The sequence below is a fragment of the Phodopus roborovskii genome, unplaced genomic scaffold, assembly GCF_943737965.1.
Source record: "Phodopus roborovskii unplaced genomic scaffold, PHOROB, whole genome shotgun sequence".
Lineage (NCBI taxonomy): Eukaryota > Metazoa > Chordata > Mammalia > Rodentia > Cricetidae > Phodopus > Phodopus roborovskii.
In genome coordinates this window covers 23,658,670-23,676,536 of record NW_026126409.1, presented here as the reverse complement: position 1 = coordinate 23,676,536, position 17,867 = coordinate 23,658,670, and the positions used below count along the sequence as shown (strand labels likewise).

At 39.4% G+C, this 17,867-nt stretch overlaps 1 protein-coding gene across 1 annotated transcript in view; it reads left to right on the top strand.

Moving 5' to 3' along the window:
* Unc5d (unc-5 netrin receptor D) overlaps positions 1 to 17,867 on the top strand; it is a 494,978-nt gene that overhangs the window by 438,860 nt on the left and 38,251 nt on the right. Inside the window, exon 12 of the mRNA XM_051182220.1 lies at positions 16,152 to 16,320. Coding sequence (XP_051038177.1) covers positions 16,152 to 16,320 — 169 coding nt within the window. The remainder of the gene's footprint in view (positions 1 to 16,151; positions 16,321 to 17,867) is intronic.

Sequence of the window (17,867 nt, the reverse complement as noted above, 5' to 3'; positions counted from 1 at the left end):
CTTACGAGTCTCAGATTCTCCCCTTCAAGCCTATCCCCAAAGTCCTCTACCTCATTATATGAGAGCCTGCCTAGGGCTGCTTCACAATTTTCCAAGACATCTAATTTATAGCTCACCTCCATGCCTATCGCTTTCTGGAAGCTCTCTCTTCCTAAGAGGTCAGGAAAGGAAATGTGCCAACAGGCATCAAGTATATGAGGACTTAAAATGCTCAAAAATATTGAAGAGGGATGATTACATAGGGTACCCTGCAATTTTAATATGAGAGGGAAAATTGCCTATGAGCTTACAGAGTCTAATAACCTTGAATGCAGTTTGGCCTAATGAGGTTACTCACTCCATGGGCCACCTTTTGCTTTCTAAGTTCCATGCAAACCAACTGAACTTGTCTATCTGTTTCTAGACTATGCTTATTATAGGTGTCTTGGAGGTGGATACAGATAGGAATGGTTTCTCTAAGATTTTATATCTATGAGCTATGTGTTTTCCTATCTATTGGACTGCAGGAATATAGAATGGTAAAAAGCACATGTTCCTATTGAAACCTGCCAAGGTGACTTGTGTCCTGTGTCCTCATGGAATGGTCACTCTGAGCTGCAGGCTATTCTACTTCCTTGGAAACCCTTACTCTCCTTTGAGTGACACTAAACTATTTGCAAAATGCTAAAAATAGGAAATGCCTTTCTGCTCCCTTTTTTTGTTTGTTTGTTTGTTCGTTTGTTAAGCTGGGATGAATTTTTCTGTCTAAGCCAAGAAGCTGCTTTACATCTCTGTTCTTTAGCTTTTAATCTTCTGACTAATCAGGAAAAGGCCATTGTAGTGTATTCCTTTGTAATGTCACTTGAAAACCCATTTTCATTTTATTCCATCCATCTGCCAGCATAAACTTGCTTTTAAATCCAGCACAGAGCAGGAATGTGCTGCCCCGTTATATTTCATCCCATCCCTTCTGCTTTGGGGTGTGAGAATTGGATTTGTTGATACTTACAACTTCCCCACACAGAATACAGGCAGGATCTTATAGTCATCTTTATGCTATATTTAGATCTGCATTTCTGTTACCCCTCTTCAAGTGCCATCCACAAATTTTGTCATGATTACTCTAAGCTTGCTGCCTGATCTATGGCTGTGTATAGGGAATTAAAGACACAAAATAGCCCTTCTATTAAAGGAATCTCACAAGGTTCTACTTTCAAGCTTTAATTGTGTGTGTGTGTGTGTGTGTGTGTTTGTGTCTGTGTGACTGTGTGTTCATGTTTGTGTGTGCTGTGTCTATATGTGTGTTGGCATTATGTATGTGTGGTTTATGTGCATATGTATCTGGGATGATGGTTTAGTAGGTAGCAGGTGACAGGTTACAGAAACAGCTAAAAGTTCACATATTTAAAGTGTAAGCTGAGGCAAAAATGAGGTTAACAGGAGGATTTGGAAGCCCCTAAGCCTGCCTGCCTTTGCTGCACCTACTGCCTGGGGATGCAGGGTGATAAATCTTTTGCACCAAGGTCAAACCTCCTAATCCTTCCTCCAAGAGGTAAGTCAACTGGGGAGCAAGTATTCAAAGGTGTCTTTGGGGAGGCATTCTCATTCAAATTATCATGGCCCTCAGAATGTTTTAGGGTTGAAGCATTTCTAATTTGGGGTTTACAGGTTAGGGGTTTTCACTGGGTACAGTTGCAGTAAAAAGAGTCACAGAAATAATGAAAATAGAGTCTGTCCTTAATGCATCATAAGGACAGACTTGTCTTTAAACAAGGAGACAAGGAGGCAGAGTGGGAGCAGATGGGGACTTTCTGAAGATGTCATCTGAGTCCTCGCTGAAACAGAAGAGAAAGGGCATTTGGTATCTTTTTTCTATAGAGAACTTTCTTCGTGGCTGTACATGAATGAAAGTGTGTGTGTGGTGGGGGTATTTTTGTGATAATTATTTTATTTAAATTTGAAACAGGCATGTGTTTTATATATCAATCCCAGTTCCCCCCACCAACCCCTATCCCATCCCCTTTCTACTCCCCAGGGAGCAGACTTCCATGGGGAGTCTTCAAAGTCTGTCATATCCTTTGGAGCAGGGCCAAGACCCTCAGAGAGGGAAGAATTAGAATGGTTAGACTTAATGGTTGGTCACTCTGATGTCACAGCGCTACTTCAAATGTCTTTCTTCCAACTGCACTGCAGCCTTGCTGCACATGGGTAACTAGCTTCATGCAGTGCTCCATTCACAAACCAGGATGGAATGGCCTCAGAAATGGGGACTAGATTGGTTCCTAGAAAATGAATGGCAGCAATATTGGGACTTGTGATGAGCAGTCTCTGGTTTCCAGATGCATGCTGCAAATCACCTTGCCCACAGGTTCCTGACTTGTTGGCTCCATGCACATGGGACTCCTGCACTGGGTCTCTAATATACTCACCTCAGTTTCTACATTTTCATTCAAAACATTGGGCTGAGTTTTCAGTGTTTGGTTTTGTTTTATGTTTTCTCAGATATCATTGGTGTGAGAGTGGGATTTCATTCTTTACAGATTAACCAATTTCTAAACATTTTATAAAAGTTTAATTCAGGTATTTAAATAAAGGCCCTTTCCAGCCATCCTACGATAAGAACATTGTATGTCACATTAGACCACTCCTTCTCGCCCAGCTCTCTGCAGCCCGCCCCGCCAGTGACTAGAGAGTAGAGAACTGGACCAGAAAATTATTATGGGGAGCTTTCTTCTGAGAAGCAATAAAATGAAACCAAAGGCAAACATTCATTTCTTTTTCCAATTACACTGTCATGTGGATAACCCAGACCAAATACTTAGACCAGCATTGGAAATGTAAGTGATCTTGCTAAAGGCTTTACAAAAAGGACAAATATTTTGGCATTTGGGTGCAGCACAGATGGAATATTTCAACCATTTTGTTTCGTGTGTGTGTGTGTGTGTGTGTGTGTGTGTGTGTGTGTGTGTGTGATGACAATGATGATGATGATGATATTGTCTACCTAATAGGTACAAAGTTTGAGAAGGTAGAAATCTAGGTCACTTGAAACACCTTTTAAAAGATGCATAGATAGTGGGCATTGGTTTTAATAGCAGAATGTGAAATGACATCAAATGCTAAGAAAGCAGATGGATCTCTGGAATTCTGAAAAAATAAAATGGATTTTCTTTCCCTAGATAAGCTTCTGTCATACTATCAACAGCTATATGTAAGTATGATTTCACAGCAGCCACACACATACACACACACACACATACCTGAACATGTTTATACATATATACATGCATATACCTCCTCCTATATCTTTCCTTAAAGAGTATGTGCTGAAAAATGTCCTTAGCCTTGCTTGGGATGACCTTATTTTTAGAAGGACAAGAAGAAAACATGAATATATTCATCATTTCTCAATGCGATTAAAAGAGAGGCCAGCTGATCATTAACAGAAATGGAGGTTTATGACAAACTAATGTTTGAAGCCCTTGTCCTAGAAGAGCCTCCCAGCCCAGCACAACACTAAAAATACATTACTCAAAAGCCTCAACCTTTTTGGAGATAAGTAAGTCTTGATTACTAGATTACTAGAACTATACAATCGTCCCCATCTGATCTTGAGTGGGGATAAGAGCACTTGCCATTCACTGACCCTGACAGCATGTGGGTGGGCAGGATGCTACTGGTGTTGATGCTTCTGATGTTGATGCTGCTGGTAATCTGGTTCTGCTGGTGTTGGTGCTGGTGCAGGTACTAGTGCCGCCCCTGGTGCACAGTTTGGCTACACTCCCAGGCTGACCCAGCATTACTCACCTTCCAAACTTGGCGAACTCACTGCTAGCTGAAGCTATCCTTCTCTTTTTATAGGGGGGAAATAAAAGAGAAGCATTTCATGGCAAAATGCTGTGGGCATGTAGAATAGTTTTCATTATTGCTGTTGTGAAAGCAGTTTGGTCAATGATTATGAAGTACCCAGTGTGTTCAGTACTATGGACCAAAAAAGAATATGATAGCATAGATAAGAGGTAGAAGAGAAAAGGTCTAGTTATGTTTGGGACCCAGTGGGTTTGTTGTTTTGTTGTTATTGTTGTTGTTGTTTGTTTGTTTTTCCTGTAGTTGTGGAACTGACAGGGTTCAGAAGCTGATTAGAAAGTTATTGTCAACTACCCCAACATTTGATTTCAGAGATTAGCCAGTGATAACACCAAGGCCAGTTCCCCACTTCCTCTACCCTCTCATCCAGTGGGCCCCAGAACTCCTCCCATGCATGCAAATTTCCTCCTCCCTTCCTGTTGAAACAAGAATGCAACTAGAGAGACAGAAAAAAAAAAAAAAGAAAGAAAGAAAGAAAGAAAGAAATCTCATTTTAAAACATCATCTCCAAAGACCCAAGAGAATTGGCTATAAAATTAGAATTATTTATAGGGAAATGGCGTTGGTAGCTGTTCTCATTACATACCTATTTCTTTACCAGTTCCATGATACCAGGATCCAGGGGTAAACCTTTGGGAATATAGGGCATGGTGGCTCTCCTAGTTTGCTCTCTGTTGTTGTGACAAAAGCCATATCCAAAAGCAAATTGGGGAGGAAAGGTTTCTTTCATCTTTCAACTCTCAGGTCACTGTCAATCATTGAGGAAAGTCAGAGCAGGGACTAAGAAAGGGACCGAGACCAGAGTGGAACACTGCTTAGTGGCTTGTACCCCTGGCTTGCTCAGTTTGCTTTCCTTGTACCATCCAGGACCACCTGCCCAGGTATGGCATTTCCCCCAGTAAGCCAGGCCCTCCCACATCAATCATTAATCAAGACTTGTCTACAGGCAATTTAATGGAGACATTTTCTTAATTGAGATTCTCCTTCTAGATAATTATAGCTTATATCAATTTGACAAAAAAAGTAACCAGGACAGTGGCAAAGCCAAGGGAAGAGGGATAATTTACAGGCCCCATATTCCCAAGAAGTGAGATAAAACCTGACTCTGAGATGTGGGCCACAGCTTTTCCAGGCCACTGCAGTGTTCCCAGAGGAGCTGTTGCCAACAGGGGCCACAAGAGACTGCTGGTGCTTACCGACAACTGTTGACAAGATGCTCACACACACCCACTGTCACTGAGAAGTTTTAGAGCCACTGCTCATGTAGCTCACCTACAATAGGCCCAGTAAGGATTTTGACATTAAAACCATTCTAAGTCAGCTACGAAAACCATCACAACCTTGCCTGGAATGATTACATAAAAAGACGTATATTCTCCATTTCCTTCTTAGGAGAACAGCTAGGGCATAAGTTTGTAGATAACTGTGGGACACTGTCTCGGTTTCTATGCAGACAAAGTATCAGAGGCCTCCTGCTGCATGCACTCACTGCTGAATTGTCCCTGAAAATGACCTCACAGAAGCACCCAAGGAGAACTGTTTCTTACTAATTGCCTATGTATTTCTTAATACCATCAAGCTGACAATCAAAACTGCTTGTCACACTGGTCAAGGTGTATGTACACATGCACAGAAGTAGACATTATTACTGTGCATCTTAAAAGCACAACAAAGCAAAATCCTAAAGGAGGAAGGGTAGGGAAGGAGATATAAATGTGAATTCTACCTCCAATTAATTTGATGGTAAGGACTAATGAGGCTTCAGATTTGGGAAACCTGGCATGAACCATTTTCATAGGCCTCATCTACTGCCTCATCTTCATTACCAAAGTGCAAGCCTGCATCATCCAAATAGTGCCCTCCTTGTGGAGCTATTGGTAGAGTCCTTTTTTCTCCACCAGACGGTGCCAGTTTTGACAATAAATTATAGTCTCTCTACAATTGATTGCCCTTGTTTATAATCATGAACTTTTTATATCCCATAACTAATCTCCACATTGGAGTCAAAGGAGAGTGGAATAAGAGAGAATAAAGAAAAGTGTGTGTGTGTGTGTGTGTGTGTGTGTGTGTGTGTGTGTGTGTGTACGCGTGCGTGCCTGCGTGTGAACATACATGTGTGCATGTTGAAAGAGATGAAAGGGTTGAAGATATTGCCCAGAACTATGGCTTGGGACCTGATGATTAATTAGCAGAGAGAAATGTGCCAGCTGAAGGTCACCTGAGAATTTCTAACAACAGTTGCTCTAGGAACAACTTTGGATGTCTTTCCAGGGATTAAACATAGCTCTCTGACTTACAGGAAAATATTAGGGAGAGAGAGAGAGAGAGAGAGAGAGAGAATAAAATCAATAAAGGATAAAGAGTTGAACTATACTCAAAACATAACCATGGCAGCAGCAGGAGTTGGGGGTGGAGGAGTAACCTAATAAAGTGAAACTGGTTCATACTCAGGCCAGAAGGTATGACAGTATTCTGATTTACTAGTATGAGGTAAGATCTGGAGCACAGAAACTGCTTCCCTGCCCCATTTAAGGTGAAATATCCTGCCTTTTTAGGTAAGAATCTACCTGCCATTTTGGAGCTAACTGAAATGTACTGATGACACATAGCATTTGTCAAGATTTTATTGCCAACTTAAGCATTGACATTGCAAGAAAAGCAAAGAATTGTCAGAGAGGAAATGGCATGGCAGACTGAGGGGAGCACAGAAATTCAGACAGCTTGGGCTCCAGTTAGTAATCCCAAAAGCCAGGGTAACCTTCAGCAAATCATTCTCTTTCTGTAAAAAGTTACATATTGTTAACTGTTTTGTAATTTGGATGAAGATAATACAACAACTTTCTATATAAGAAGTCCAGAACAGCTGTAAAATACTATTTAATTATTCATTTACTTATACTATTTACTTATCCTCACTTATTATGTGGTAATACAAGTTTAAATGTGGGGACTATAACATGCTATAGAAATGTCTACCACTGAGCTATATCTCAAGCCCTCTTTATCTGTTTCATTTTGAGATAGGCTCTCACTAATCATCCAGATTGACCTAGAACTTTGATTTTAGATGGTCTTGACTTAGCTTTAATAGTAGCTGGGATTACATACCTATATTGCCAGGAAGGCCCAGTTCTGATTTATATCTATGTGTTGAGTTCATATGTATACTTGTTTCTGTGTATGTGTGTATATGTACACTCTGCATATAGAGCCCAGATGTCAATACCTGGTGTTCTTCTCAATTGTTCACTACCTTGTTTTTTTTTTTTTTTTTTTTTTTTTTTGAAACATCATCTGTCTCTGAACTCAGAGCTCACCAATTCTGCTAGGCTGGCTGTCCTATAAGCTCCTGGCATCCCCCTGTCTCTAACTCCTTAACTTTGAGATTGCATTTTCATACCTTTATACCTAGTTTTAATATGGGTGCTGTGGATCTGATCTCAAGTCTTCATGCTTGCACAGTAAGAATTTAACTGACTAAAACCACCACCTCCACCTACAGCCTTAAGTTTTTTATTACATAAGCAACAGATGTTCTCTGGTTGCTTTACTTGTCTGCATGATACCACCACACTTCTGAGCTTTTTTTTTCCACTTCAATTACAGTGAAATTATTAGTAGTACACTCTCAATGCCCTTATAAAAATAAACCCCCTCCCATGCTTTTCAACTTACCATCATTTCTAACGATTCTCTGGTCTGTCCCTTATACCTCCAAAGTTTACTGTATGGTTTCAAACAGTGAAATCCTGGTGCACTGACATTTGGGCTAGAAGATGAGTGACTACCCCAGCAGGACAGGTGGGTTAGATCACCCTTGAACACGCTGTATCCCCATTCACTCCCAGGCTTTCTTTGCTTCCTAGTGATGGATGAAAATGAATAACTGTCCTTGGTCTTCTTTGCCTAGGGCTCAGTGGGTTTGAATTGACTATGTTGCTTTAAGTGAATTTCAGAACAATTTTACTGGATGTATCAAATGGATGGCATGTCTCTATCCCTTCTGAGAGATTTGGCATTAATTAACTCTACAACGAGGCTGGGGAACCACTGAGGAAAGGTGATCCCTAAGTAACACAACAGAACAGGACTCTGCCAGTATTGGAGGAGTAAATTGCTTCCATTTGGGAGCTCTATTCATTTTTTTAGGCTACCTTGCCATTCGTTGTAATAAAAGGAGCAATTTATCAAATAGTACTTTAATGGACTAGAGGGGTTAATGCACCTTTAGTGGAAGATTATACTCTTTTTCCCCAGTAAAATCAAGATGGTTTTTTTTTATGAAGTCATTTATGTTGGAATATAATGCCAAAATGAAATACAGAAAAAAGGTGAAAAAAGAGAAAATTCATACATCAATTGTCATTTTAAGAGTTGCTTCTTTTCAGGAAAGACTTTCCCCCAAAACCCAGCCCCGTTTTCTCTTTTAGTTCACTCCCCCTCAAGCCAACAAGCACACCTCAATACAAATTGCCATCATTTTAATCAAAGTGCATTTGAAGCCCAAGTGAGCTCACAATGGGAAGTGATTAGAGTGGTCCAGGGGAGTCTTTAATTAAAGATGCCATTGACAAGATAACAATGATTTTGAATGCTGTTAATAGAGCGAAGTGGAAAGTACATCTTAACTCAATAAGGGGAAAGTCACTGGTTCATAGGTTTGATTGCACATTGTGAGCAGGCACCACATACTGTAATTATTTTTATTTGTATGGCCATCTCTTTTATTGCCCATGCTGGAAGTAGAAATAACCTGTCCCATTAAGATATTTAATATATATCATACTTCCACTTCGCATAGTTATAGTCTAATAAAAATGCCAGGAGAAGACACCAGCCCTCAGTAAGTCTACCTCCATGCTGTGAAGATGATCCACACAGCCTCTGGAACACATGAGCCATCCACCTCCTAACCCCCTGGGTACAGTCTTTAAGCTAAACTACCAGACTCTCCCAGGTCTCCATAAGATTATGTGCAGACATGTGCAGAATACCTCTCTCGATAGCTGAGTAGAGCCTCTAGCAGCTACAGTATTGAAACCCTGATAATGGGCAACACCTTGGTTAATTATGCCATAGCCAGGAGCGAATGCAGGGCACAAGCAGGAACAGAGGATACCAACATACAAAATGGTTCAACCATAACAGAATGGCTCCCTGAAGATGCCTCATACTGTGCCCAGGACTTGGGCATGGTCTTCCCTGTGCCAAGGGATTCCTCAGGTATGAATACCATTAATGACCTTAAGAATCAGAGGTGCTGCAAACTATGCAGGAGAGCACAGTGGTGGAAGGGTCTTAAGAAGGCAAGAATGACAGAGTCAGGGAGATCTGACACTATCACGCTGCTGGCTGTCAGTTGGAAAAAGAGTCCTTTTCCTCAAGACATGCCAGCACCCTGCAGCTGGAAAAGGCCAAGAAATCCTTTGGCTTAGTGGAGTGTCTGCTACTGAGACCTATGAGAAAAGCTTGTTTTAAGCCAGTTGGTTTGTGCTATAGAAATAATGGAAAAGAAACCCAAGTCTCCATTTGACTACTGTACAAACCCTAATATTCTCTCTCTATCTTCTGGAGGCTTCCTCTTGTGTGACAACTCTCATGCCAGAATTTGCTTACAGCCCCAGCTTTCGGAATGAGGTATCTAGTTCAGACATTCAGCACTTGCCTAGCATGAGTGAAGCCCTGGCATCTAATCACTAGAGTTTCCTAAAATAAAATTCCAGATTTGAAAAATATACCCCACAGAACAATTCCCTCCCACCACTGTCCCATGCTTAATACCAACACACATACACTCACTCACATGCATTCACACGCACATTATCACACACACACACACACACACACACACACATATATAGCACTAATAAGGTAGTAGATCCCCTTCCCAATTCTGCCTCAGAGTTGACATGTGACATTGGCTTTGTGTCACCCAGCAGCATCCCTGCATCTAAGCACAGAACACGCTGGGCCTGATTTCTCCATAGGTCTTCCTTAACTAAAATGAAATAAGATTCACATTTCCTCCAGAGAAAGCTGTTTCCCCATTCAAAATGTAAATGAATAAACAACTTACTAGATATTAAAAACTGTCACAGCAGTGTGATGCATAGATCGGCTCCTCTCCCTCTCCCCTCTCTCCTTCACATCCAGGCATCATTTCACTTCTAAAAAGCCCAACACTGCATGAAAGATGAGCTTTAAATTGGGTCTAGGAACTGGTGATTTGCACATGATTTGTGCTTTCTTTAGTATATTAATTGGTAAACACCCTACGAATGTGTGTGTAAACTAAAGCCATTTAACATATGCAAACAGTTTAATCTCTCTCAGTGTGGTGTTGCTCCACTTCAAAGAGCTAAGATACTCCTTCCAGTGTGCATCACATTCTTCTCCTACCACATTCCCCTTTGTGCTGTCTCCTTCCTGTGATCCTATTTTAGATAATACCATGTGAGTGACCCAAATCTTTAAACCCTTGAATGGTAAAGATGCACTTTGCTCCCTTGTGAATTGTGCATGGGGGCTCTTTTAATCCAGTATTCTCAATCTGTGCTTCGCAAGTAATGGAATACAATGGCTTGATGAGCTGTGGCATTATTTCCAAGCACTGCTAATCAACCTCCAACCTGACATCCCTACTTATGAATAGATGCTGCTTACAAACTAAAGATGGAAGAAGTTGGCTCTAATGGAATGTTAACAGCAGCAGTACCAAAGCCCTTAACACCATGCATTAAACTTGACCAGCATCTGAATCCCATTTTGGAAGCCTTCCCTGTATTTGTGGGAAGCCTGAGTCCCTCCTAGATGCAAAGTTTCCTTTGAATATTTTCTTAGGAACCACACAATTTTCAAGTGTGAATGCCAGGGACACCTTGTAAAAAAAAAAAAAAAAAAAAGGAATGCCTGTCCCTCTTCTGTAAACACTGAAAAGAGCCTTTACTGGAGGTATTCAGGAAAGTAGAATTAATTTGCTGCTGAAGAAATTCTGAGCCACATTCCTGTTTTAGAACCTCTTGAAGATAAAAAAGTGTGGAATCTGCTGTAACAAATAGGAGATTTGCCCAGTTTTCTCCTCTCTTCAGCTCCTCACCACCTATAATTTCTTTTCTGGTGCTTGAAGTTTTCAGCACATGTGTTAACAATTTTGGATAAATTGGTGAGAAAGGCTAGCTTTAAAGAGCCCAGCTCAGTGGCAGTTCTAGAATATTACTTTCCCAGGAGGGGGGTGGGATGCTAAACTGTGGTCAAAGCATGACAATAACAACAAAGCAAAGACAAACAAAACAAAGACAACAAACCAACAAATGTGAAACCTTCAAGTGTTTTGCCTTACCTTAGTAATTTTAGTACCCTAAGTCAGAATGTGGGTTTTAATGAAAGGGAAACAATTATGAAGGTAGTGAGGACAGTATGTCTTCACAGTTGAAAACTCTGAAAGACTAGAGAAGCCTTGCTTTCAGGGGTTTAGTTTTAGTGCTACAGCAGATACCTATCTGCCTTTTATGTCTGTTCCATTAAAATATGATTTAATTATGTTTTGGCCATGGGCCCGGCATAGTAAAACTACTGTTACTCTCATGTCTGGATTCCGGAATGATACTATGGGTAAAGGTGATCAAACACCTATTAATCTATAATCTAGGATACAAGGAGGAAGGCAGGAATGTTGATTACCAAGCACAGTGGGGCAGGCAAAAACAATGAAAACCTTATCTCCAAACTTGAAACTGGCAGTTTGGGCTTGAAGAAAATGATCTTTTACAAGTTGAACATCGGATAAGCAACCATTGCATTAAAAATACAATGTCTCAGCAGCTACCCCATCCATGCCAAGGTCATCGGTGTTGGCAGTGCTGTGCATATAGGCAAGGGGAATGCTACTCCTCTGGGCAAGCAACACTACCTGCAGCACCTCTGTATCCATCCAGCTCATATTTCATGCAACAGAATTCTGAAAAACTTTCTCCTTGAGTCTCCTATTTCCATTCACTCATTCACTTTCATCATTTTAAAAATTTGAGTACATTTTCTAATTTAATGAAAAATTGGAGACTGGTAGCAGAATTTCTATCTCCTGTGATCAGATTTGTAAGGGTTAATGTGTTCTTACCTTTGCTATATTCTCTCCCTGTATATTTATGCAAATGAGTACACACATGTACACATACACAAAAGGTTTGTAGTCTTTGTGAACAAGATGTCTCTTTACCCCAAATTTGTCAGCATATTTAATTCCAAAGTTGGAAGTTATCTTTTGTGACCATATGTTCATCAAAGTCACTGATAACATACTACTACCAGCTGAACAAAGCTTACATTTATTTCACCTTTTACCAGAATAAGACTCTTCATGGCAGATGAAAACCCAAGATATTTCACTGTATTTGATTGTCATGTATCTTTTTAGTCTACTTGAATCTGAAGTCATTCTGTCTTTAAGTCTTAGAACAGTGACAATTAAGCGAGCACAATGACTATATTGTACATTTACCAACAAACTGGCTTCCTCTCATGTTTCTCAATGGTGAAATATACAAGTTGTGCACTTTGGGAATGGTCAAGAGGTGATGCTGAGTTCTCTGCACTGTACCTAATCTCAGTGTGTGTTCTGTCTATTCCTTCCACTACTGGCAACATTAAGGTTGACAACTTTTTGTCAAGTTGTATGTGGAAAATCACCCAAGTGATGCAATAGTTGCCTTTTGTAATTGGCAAGTGCCTCATGGTAAGTGCTTTGATCTATACCATTCTATAGAACTTCTCACACTTCACTCTAGTAGGTTCATATCATTCCTAATTCTAGGTTAGATCAAGAATTACTGTGGCTAATTGCTAAGTGATGGCTCCTTAGTCCTATGTTGTTTCTAACTTTTCCTCCTTGTGCATTCTTATGTGGCTTGGTGTATTACTCTACTTTTTACTTTTGTTTACTTTGAGTCTCAAATGTTTCATAACTGATCAACTGGATCCCCTTCAAGCTGCCCTCTGTGTTCATTTCAGCAAATATTTTGAATGTTTACCATCAGTACGGTTGGACACTAAGAATACAACAATGATCAAAGCATTGTTTTAAATCTCTAGCCTCCTGAAGAGTAGATCTTAGCTTAAAGGTAACACAAGAACTATAGAGCTAAAAGGATAGTCCATTAGAATACACTGAGCAAAAGAAAAGCAAAAGCCAGCCCTTGTTGAAGGGAATGTTCCAATTACCAGGGCATGGGCAAGGAGTGCCTCATTAGTGGATGTCATTTCCACAAAGACCTCAACAGGACAAGGAGTCCAATGACTGCCTGGAGGACATGTCTTTCAGGCAATGCCTAGCACTGCAGAACAACAAAAAATAGCCCCAATTCTTTGAGGTCAGAGCAAACTGGCATGTGGCTGAATTGAGAGTAGACTGGGAGACAAAAGACAGAGCAGGAAGACCAGCATTGTAGCCAGAGTTCCTTAAATACTGATAGTATGTATTCCTAAGGCTGTGAACTTTTTGATAAAGCTTGTATTGACTAACGCATTGATAAGTTACCAGATAAAAGTGCTACCTCAAATAGATATAAGACCCAGATCTCAAATTATTTTTACATAAAGAAGATCTAAATTATATGCATATATGCATGTGCCTATAAATGTATGTATATGTATATATAGATAGAGAACAATGTAAGAGTTATGTAACAAAGATCCCAGGCAACAAGTCTTTTTAATCTGGGAAGCATACTAGGATGTGAGATGTAGTGAACTAGTTCATACTATGGTTCTGAAGCTACCACCATTAATAGTTGCAGTTATTATTAGCTTATAGCAATTTTTGAAAAAAATGTGTGCCTTTCTTCTAGCAAGGACATGAATCCTGCCTTGTCATATATTATGCAATGTGAGAAAATGCAAATGCCATCCAAGCTTTTCTTACAAAGCTTCATCTTTGTACACACTAAATTAAAGGTTTGTCTCCTTAGTCCTGTCCTTAAATGTCTTGATAGAGAAGGAAGATACAGTCTGCTTACAGACCACAGGAGCCATGAATCAGAGATTTAGAGTGGTTCAACTGGCATCCCTTTGACTGGCATCTTTGTGACCTTATACAGCAATTGCATGCCTTCTCAGGTGTGTGAAGGCTTTTAATTAATATTTGTAAATCTTCCTGATTAGCAAGAATAGACAGTAACAGAAAAGGGCAAATTATTACTATCAATGGAAAGAGGAATGGAGAGATTAAGTTTTGTTCCAACACCAGAGAGGTACCAATATTTACAGTCACTGTTTTTGGAGAAGAAGAATTGCATATAAACTTTGATGTATTGACTTTATACTTAATACAAAGCCCAAGAGCTCGAATACTCATCACACTGTGGCTATGAGTACTGGTCCTAGATCCATTAAAACTGAGAGGAGTCTTACTATTCACAGTGAGTGTGCGAGTTCCTCTAATTAACTGATTTCAGTTCATTTGGCATTAAATAATTCCCCCAATTCCCATATGTTTGAACAATATGTTCAATGAGGGGGATGATTCTCAGAAAGCAATTAAATAGTTCTTTTAGGAGAGATTGTCATCGGTCACTCATAAACACCCCTGCTTTTCCTATCCATGGTGATGAATATAGATGCCAATTACAAGAAAAGTGCTTAACCTTCTCTAATAGTTATTGGCAGCCATTCACACATAGGCTGAGAGCACACACTTGAGTTTCACATCAAACCTTGAGTATATTGTTCTAGGCTTTGCAGAGCCTGCTTGCTACTGCTAATGCAGCTTTGCTGTCTTCTCTTGCTGCTCAAATGTAAAGGCAGGGGGCTCTCAGGTTAACAACATATGCTTTATTTGTAGAGAAAGAACTGTCAAATCTGGGCATTTTTTGAAAAATAATCTTTTTGAAAGCATGACTAATGCTTCTTGAGGAGAGAAGGTGACCATGTGATTGTGTTCAGTTCTGTTTTGGATGTAGTTGATGTAGGGTAATCCTGCAGTTACATAGCCTGATTTTAGTGCAATAAAAATCTATAGACACTGAACTCAAGTGTGGCCATGAAGAATTTGATGTAGGTCAGTGAATGTAAACAACAGTGACTCAGAAATTAATAGCATTTAGGTGAATTCCTAAGGATTTGCCTACTCGAGACCATGAAACTAATTTTGTCTTTGAAAATCAAATTTCAACTTTATACTGCCAGGGGCTTGCTCTGGGGGATCAAGGATGACACATTTGAATATCTTCCTGAGTGAAGAGACTTGAAGCTTTGGTAGTATCTATCTGACCTAGATCTCAGCATTCATTGCTCATCTGTGTGTCTATAATTACTTCATTGATTATATCATTATATTTCTTACACGTGAAAACCCATAATGCGAATAAGAGTGTTGGTAGAGATTACATGGGCTTCCTATTATGCTATTTTTACTGATTGTTAGTATATAAACCATATCTTCTTATTGTTTCTTGGGGAGAACTGAATAAAACTGAAGGGTGAAGTAAGGCTTAGTGGCCCTGTGCTCCATTCCCAATATTGGTGGTATGAAGGGAGTTATGAAATGAAACAGTGGGAGTCAATGAGGTATGGCCCATTTACTGAAAATTCACATGGGTTTGTTTGTTCTACAATAGACATTTTCATTGTAAATAATTCACAACACTGGAAAATCTAAGCTCCAGAAATGGGTGAAATGACATTAAATTAGGATTTGAAATAGAGTTGAAAATTAGCTATCATGTACATGATTATATACACTTAACAACTTTTCACTGAGATATCAGGGCAAAAATATTATAAAACTGATATGGTTGTACATTGCAGAAGTAAAAGTTTTTAAAGAAGATAATCATGTCTAATTTGTCTATACTCGAGGTAGTATTTTGATGCATAATAACTTGTTTCATCATTTACTAGCACTAAAATATTATTGAATATGTTGTTTGGAGAAAGGGATCTGATGATAAAACAACCAAGTAAGTCAGGTCTGTAGAATTCTTGGGATTTATCATAGATAGGAATATGCTAATGAGAATAATTGAGGAGTGTGTTAAAAGAATGATAATTTGTCATCTAGGGTTGGCTCTGCAGGTGCATTTTAGGGTTCTTCGAGTCCTTCCTTTATTTCCAAAGAACTGGTTGTCACTTTGTTCAAATGTGACATCATAGTCAATCTGGTGCCTGTGCATTCTGAGGCTATGGCCTGTTCTCCAGGTCATTATGCAGAGGTATTTAACTCTGTTTGTAGACTGTCCCCATCTGCAACTAAGTTCTCATTCCTAGTCCCTCATCCTTCACACAGCTCTGTGTTTTCTTTCTCATTTGTGAAGCCTGCAGTCCGATGGATCTGAGGTACTCCTGAGTCCTGAAGTCACCTGTGGCCCTCCTGATATGCTGGTCACAACTCCCTTTGCACTGACCATCCCTCACTGTGCAGATGTTAGTTCAGAGCACTGGAACATCCACTTGAAGAAGAGGACACAGCAGGGGAAGTGGGAGGTGAGATGCTGCATTCTTTTTGTGTTTTTAAAAAAATGATATTTGGGTTCTATGGGTAGTTTAGATTTAATCTTCTCCATTCTTATTAGGTTGGGTCAGTTGTGAGACTGGTGATCATTTGCTAGCTGCCAAGCAGTTGCAGTATGCATTTTATACAATCCTCTATGTGTTTGCTAGCCTTTTCATGTAATAATGGAAAAGAGAGGTGAGATATTATCCAGGATTATTATTTGGTCTGAGAACTCAGTTGTAATACACTATGTATCTGCTTAAAGAGTTTCCAGACTTCCTCATAGATCATGTCCTTTTCTGAGATGACATTACTTGGTGACAATGAGGATGTAGCTCAAGGAAGACAAGCTGAGCTTCAAAGTATCAGGAATGCACCGGGTGCCTAATATATGTTTATGGCATCAGCAAATACATGGAGTACAATCATTACTGATTTCCTGTGTAAATAAGTAGGTGTAAAGATATATAGATATAGATGTATGTATGTATATTTGTATATACAAACATATATATACATATACATATACAAAGCAAGGAAAAGGAATGAGAATATATAGTAAGAGACTAACAACCAAACAGACAGTCACCCTCAAGAAAGATTGCAGCTGAATTACTATTTTAAGTGAAAGCTCTTATTTGCCTGTCTGATAGGAAATTCGTTATGTCTATCTGAAGTCAGTTTGCATTAAACCAGGTGAATTACTTCATTGAAGGACAATGACCTACATGCATGTGCCAGTAGTGGGATCTTGCCTCCTAGGGGGTATTTCCGGCAAAAGAAGTAAAAGAAAATCATAATTCTCTAGGAGAACAGATACAGTTGCTGCAAAAATTACATCTGCTGGACCAAGCTTGAGACAGTGCATTTTCTGAATTCTAGAATGTATCCTGTTATGTATTGGGTCCTGGTGCCGTGGCAGGAGAATATTTGGGGGCTAGCCAATATGTAGAGGAGTCATGTTGTAGTCTCCTTTGCCTTGTGTTTTGTTTTGCCTTGATGTTTTACCACTTTATTTCTCAGCTTTTCCTCACAATCTTCTCCATCCAGATGGTGTTATATTTATGCTCCACCAAACTGGTTACACATGCCTAAGTTCTTATCAGAGAGAGTGAAATATTCTAGTACATCTTATACAAGTCATTTATTTAATGGTCCCTTGTGAATGGTTTCAGTGAAATGAAAGAGGATAAAGTATTGGAGTGAAAATAAACATCAACTTAAGGGTGTTTCTAAAGGTTTTCAGAAATAGAGTTTTGAAAAAAAAAGCAGCAATAATGTAAGTTTGTTTATTGAGGTTAAGGCTTAACTTTTTAAAAAGCTGGTATTGAACAATTAACTAGAAATGGAAATCTCAAAGCAATGTTTTGTTATTGTTCCTATTAAAATGGACATCACACCGTACATAACCATTTCATGCATTCTTGCCTTCAGCAGTTATTTTAATAGGAAACAACAATCTAACATTGATATTTAAGATAATAAAAATATTCTAAAAAGTTTATTTATTTATATCCCTGTAAACTATTGGGCCCTG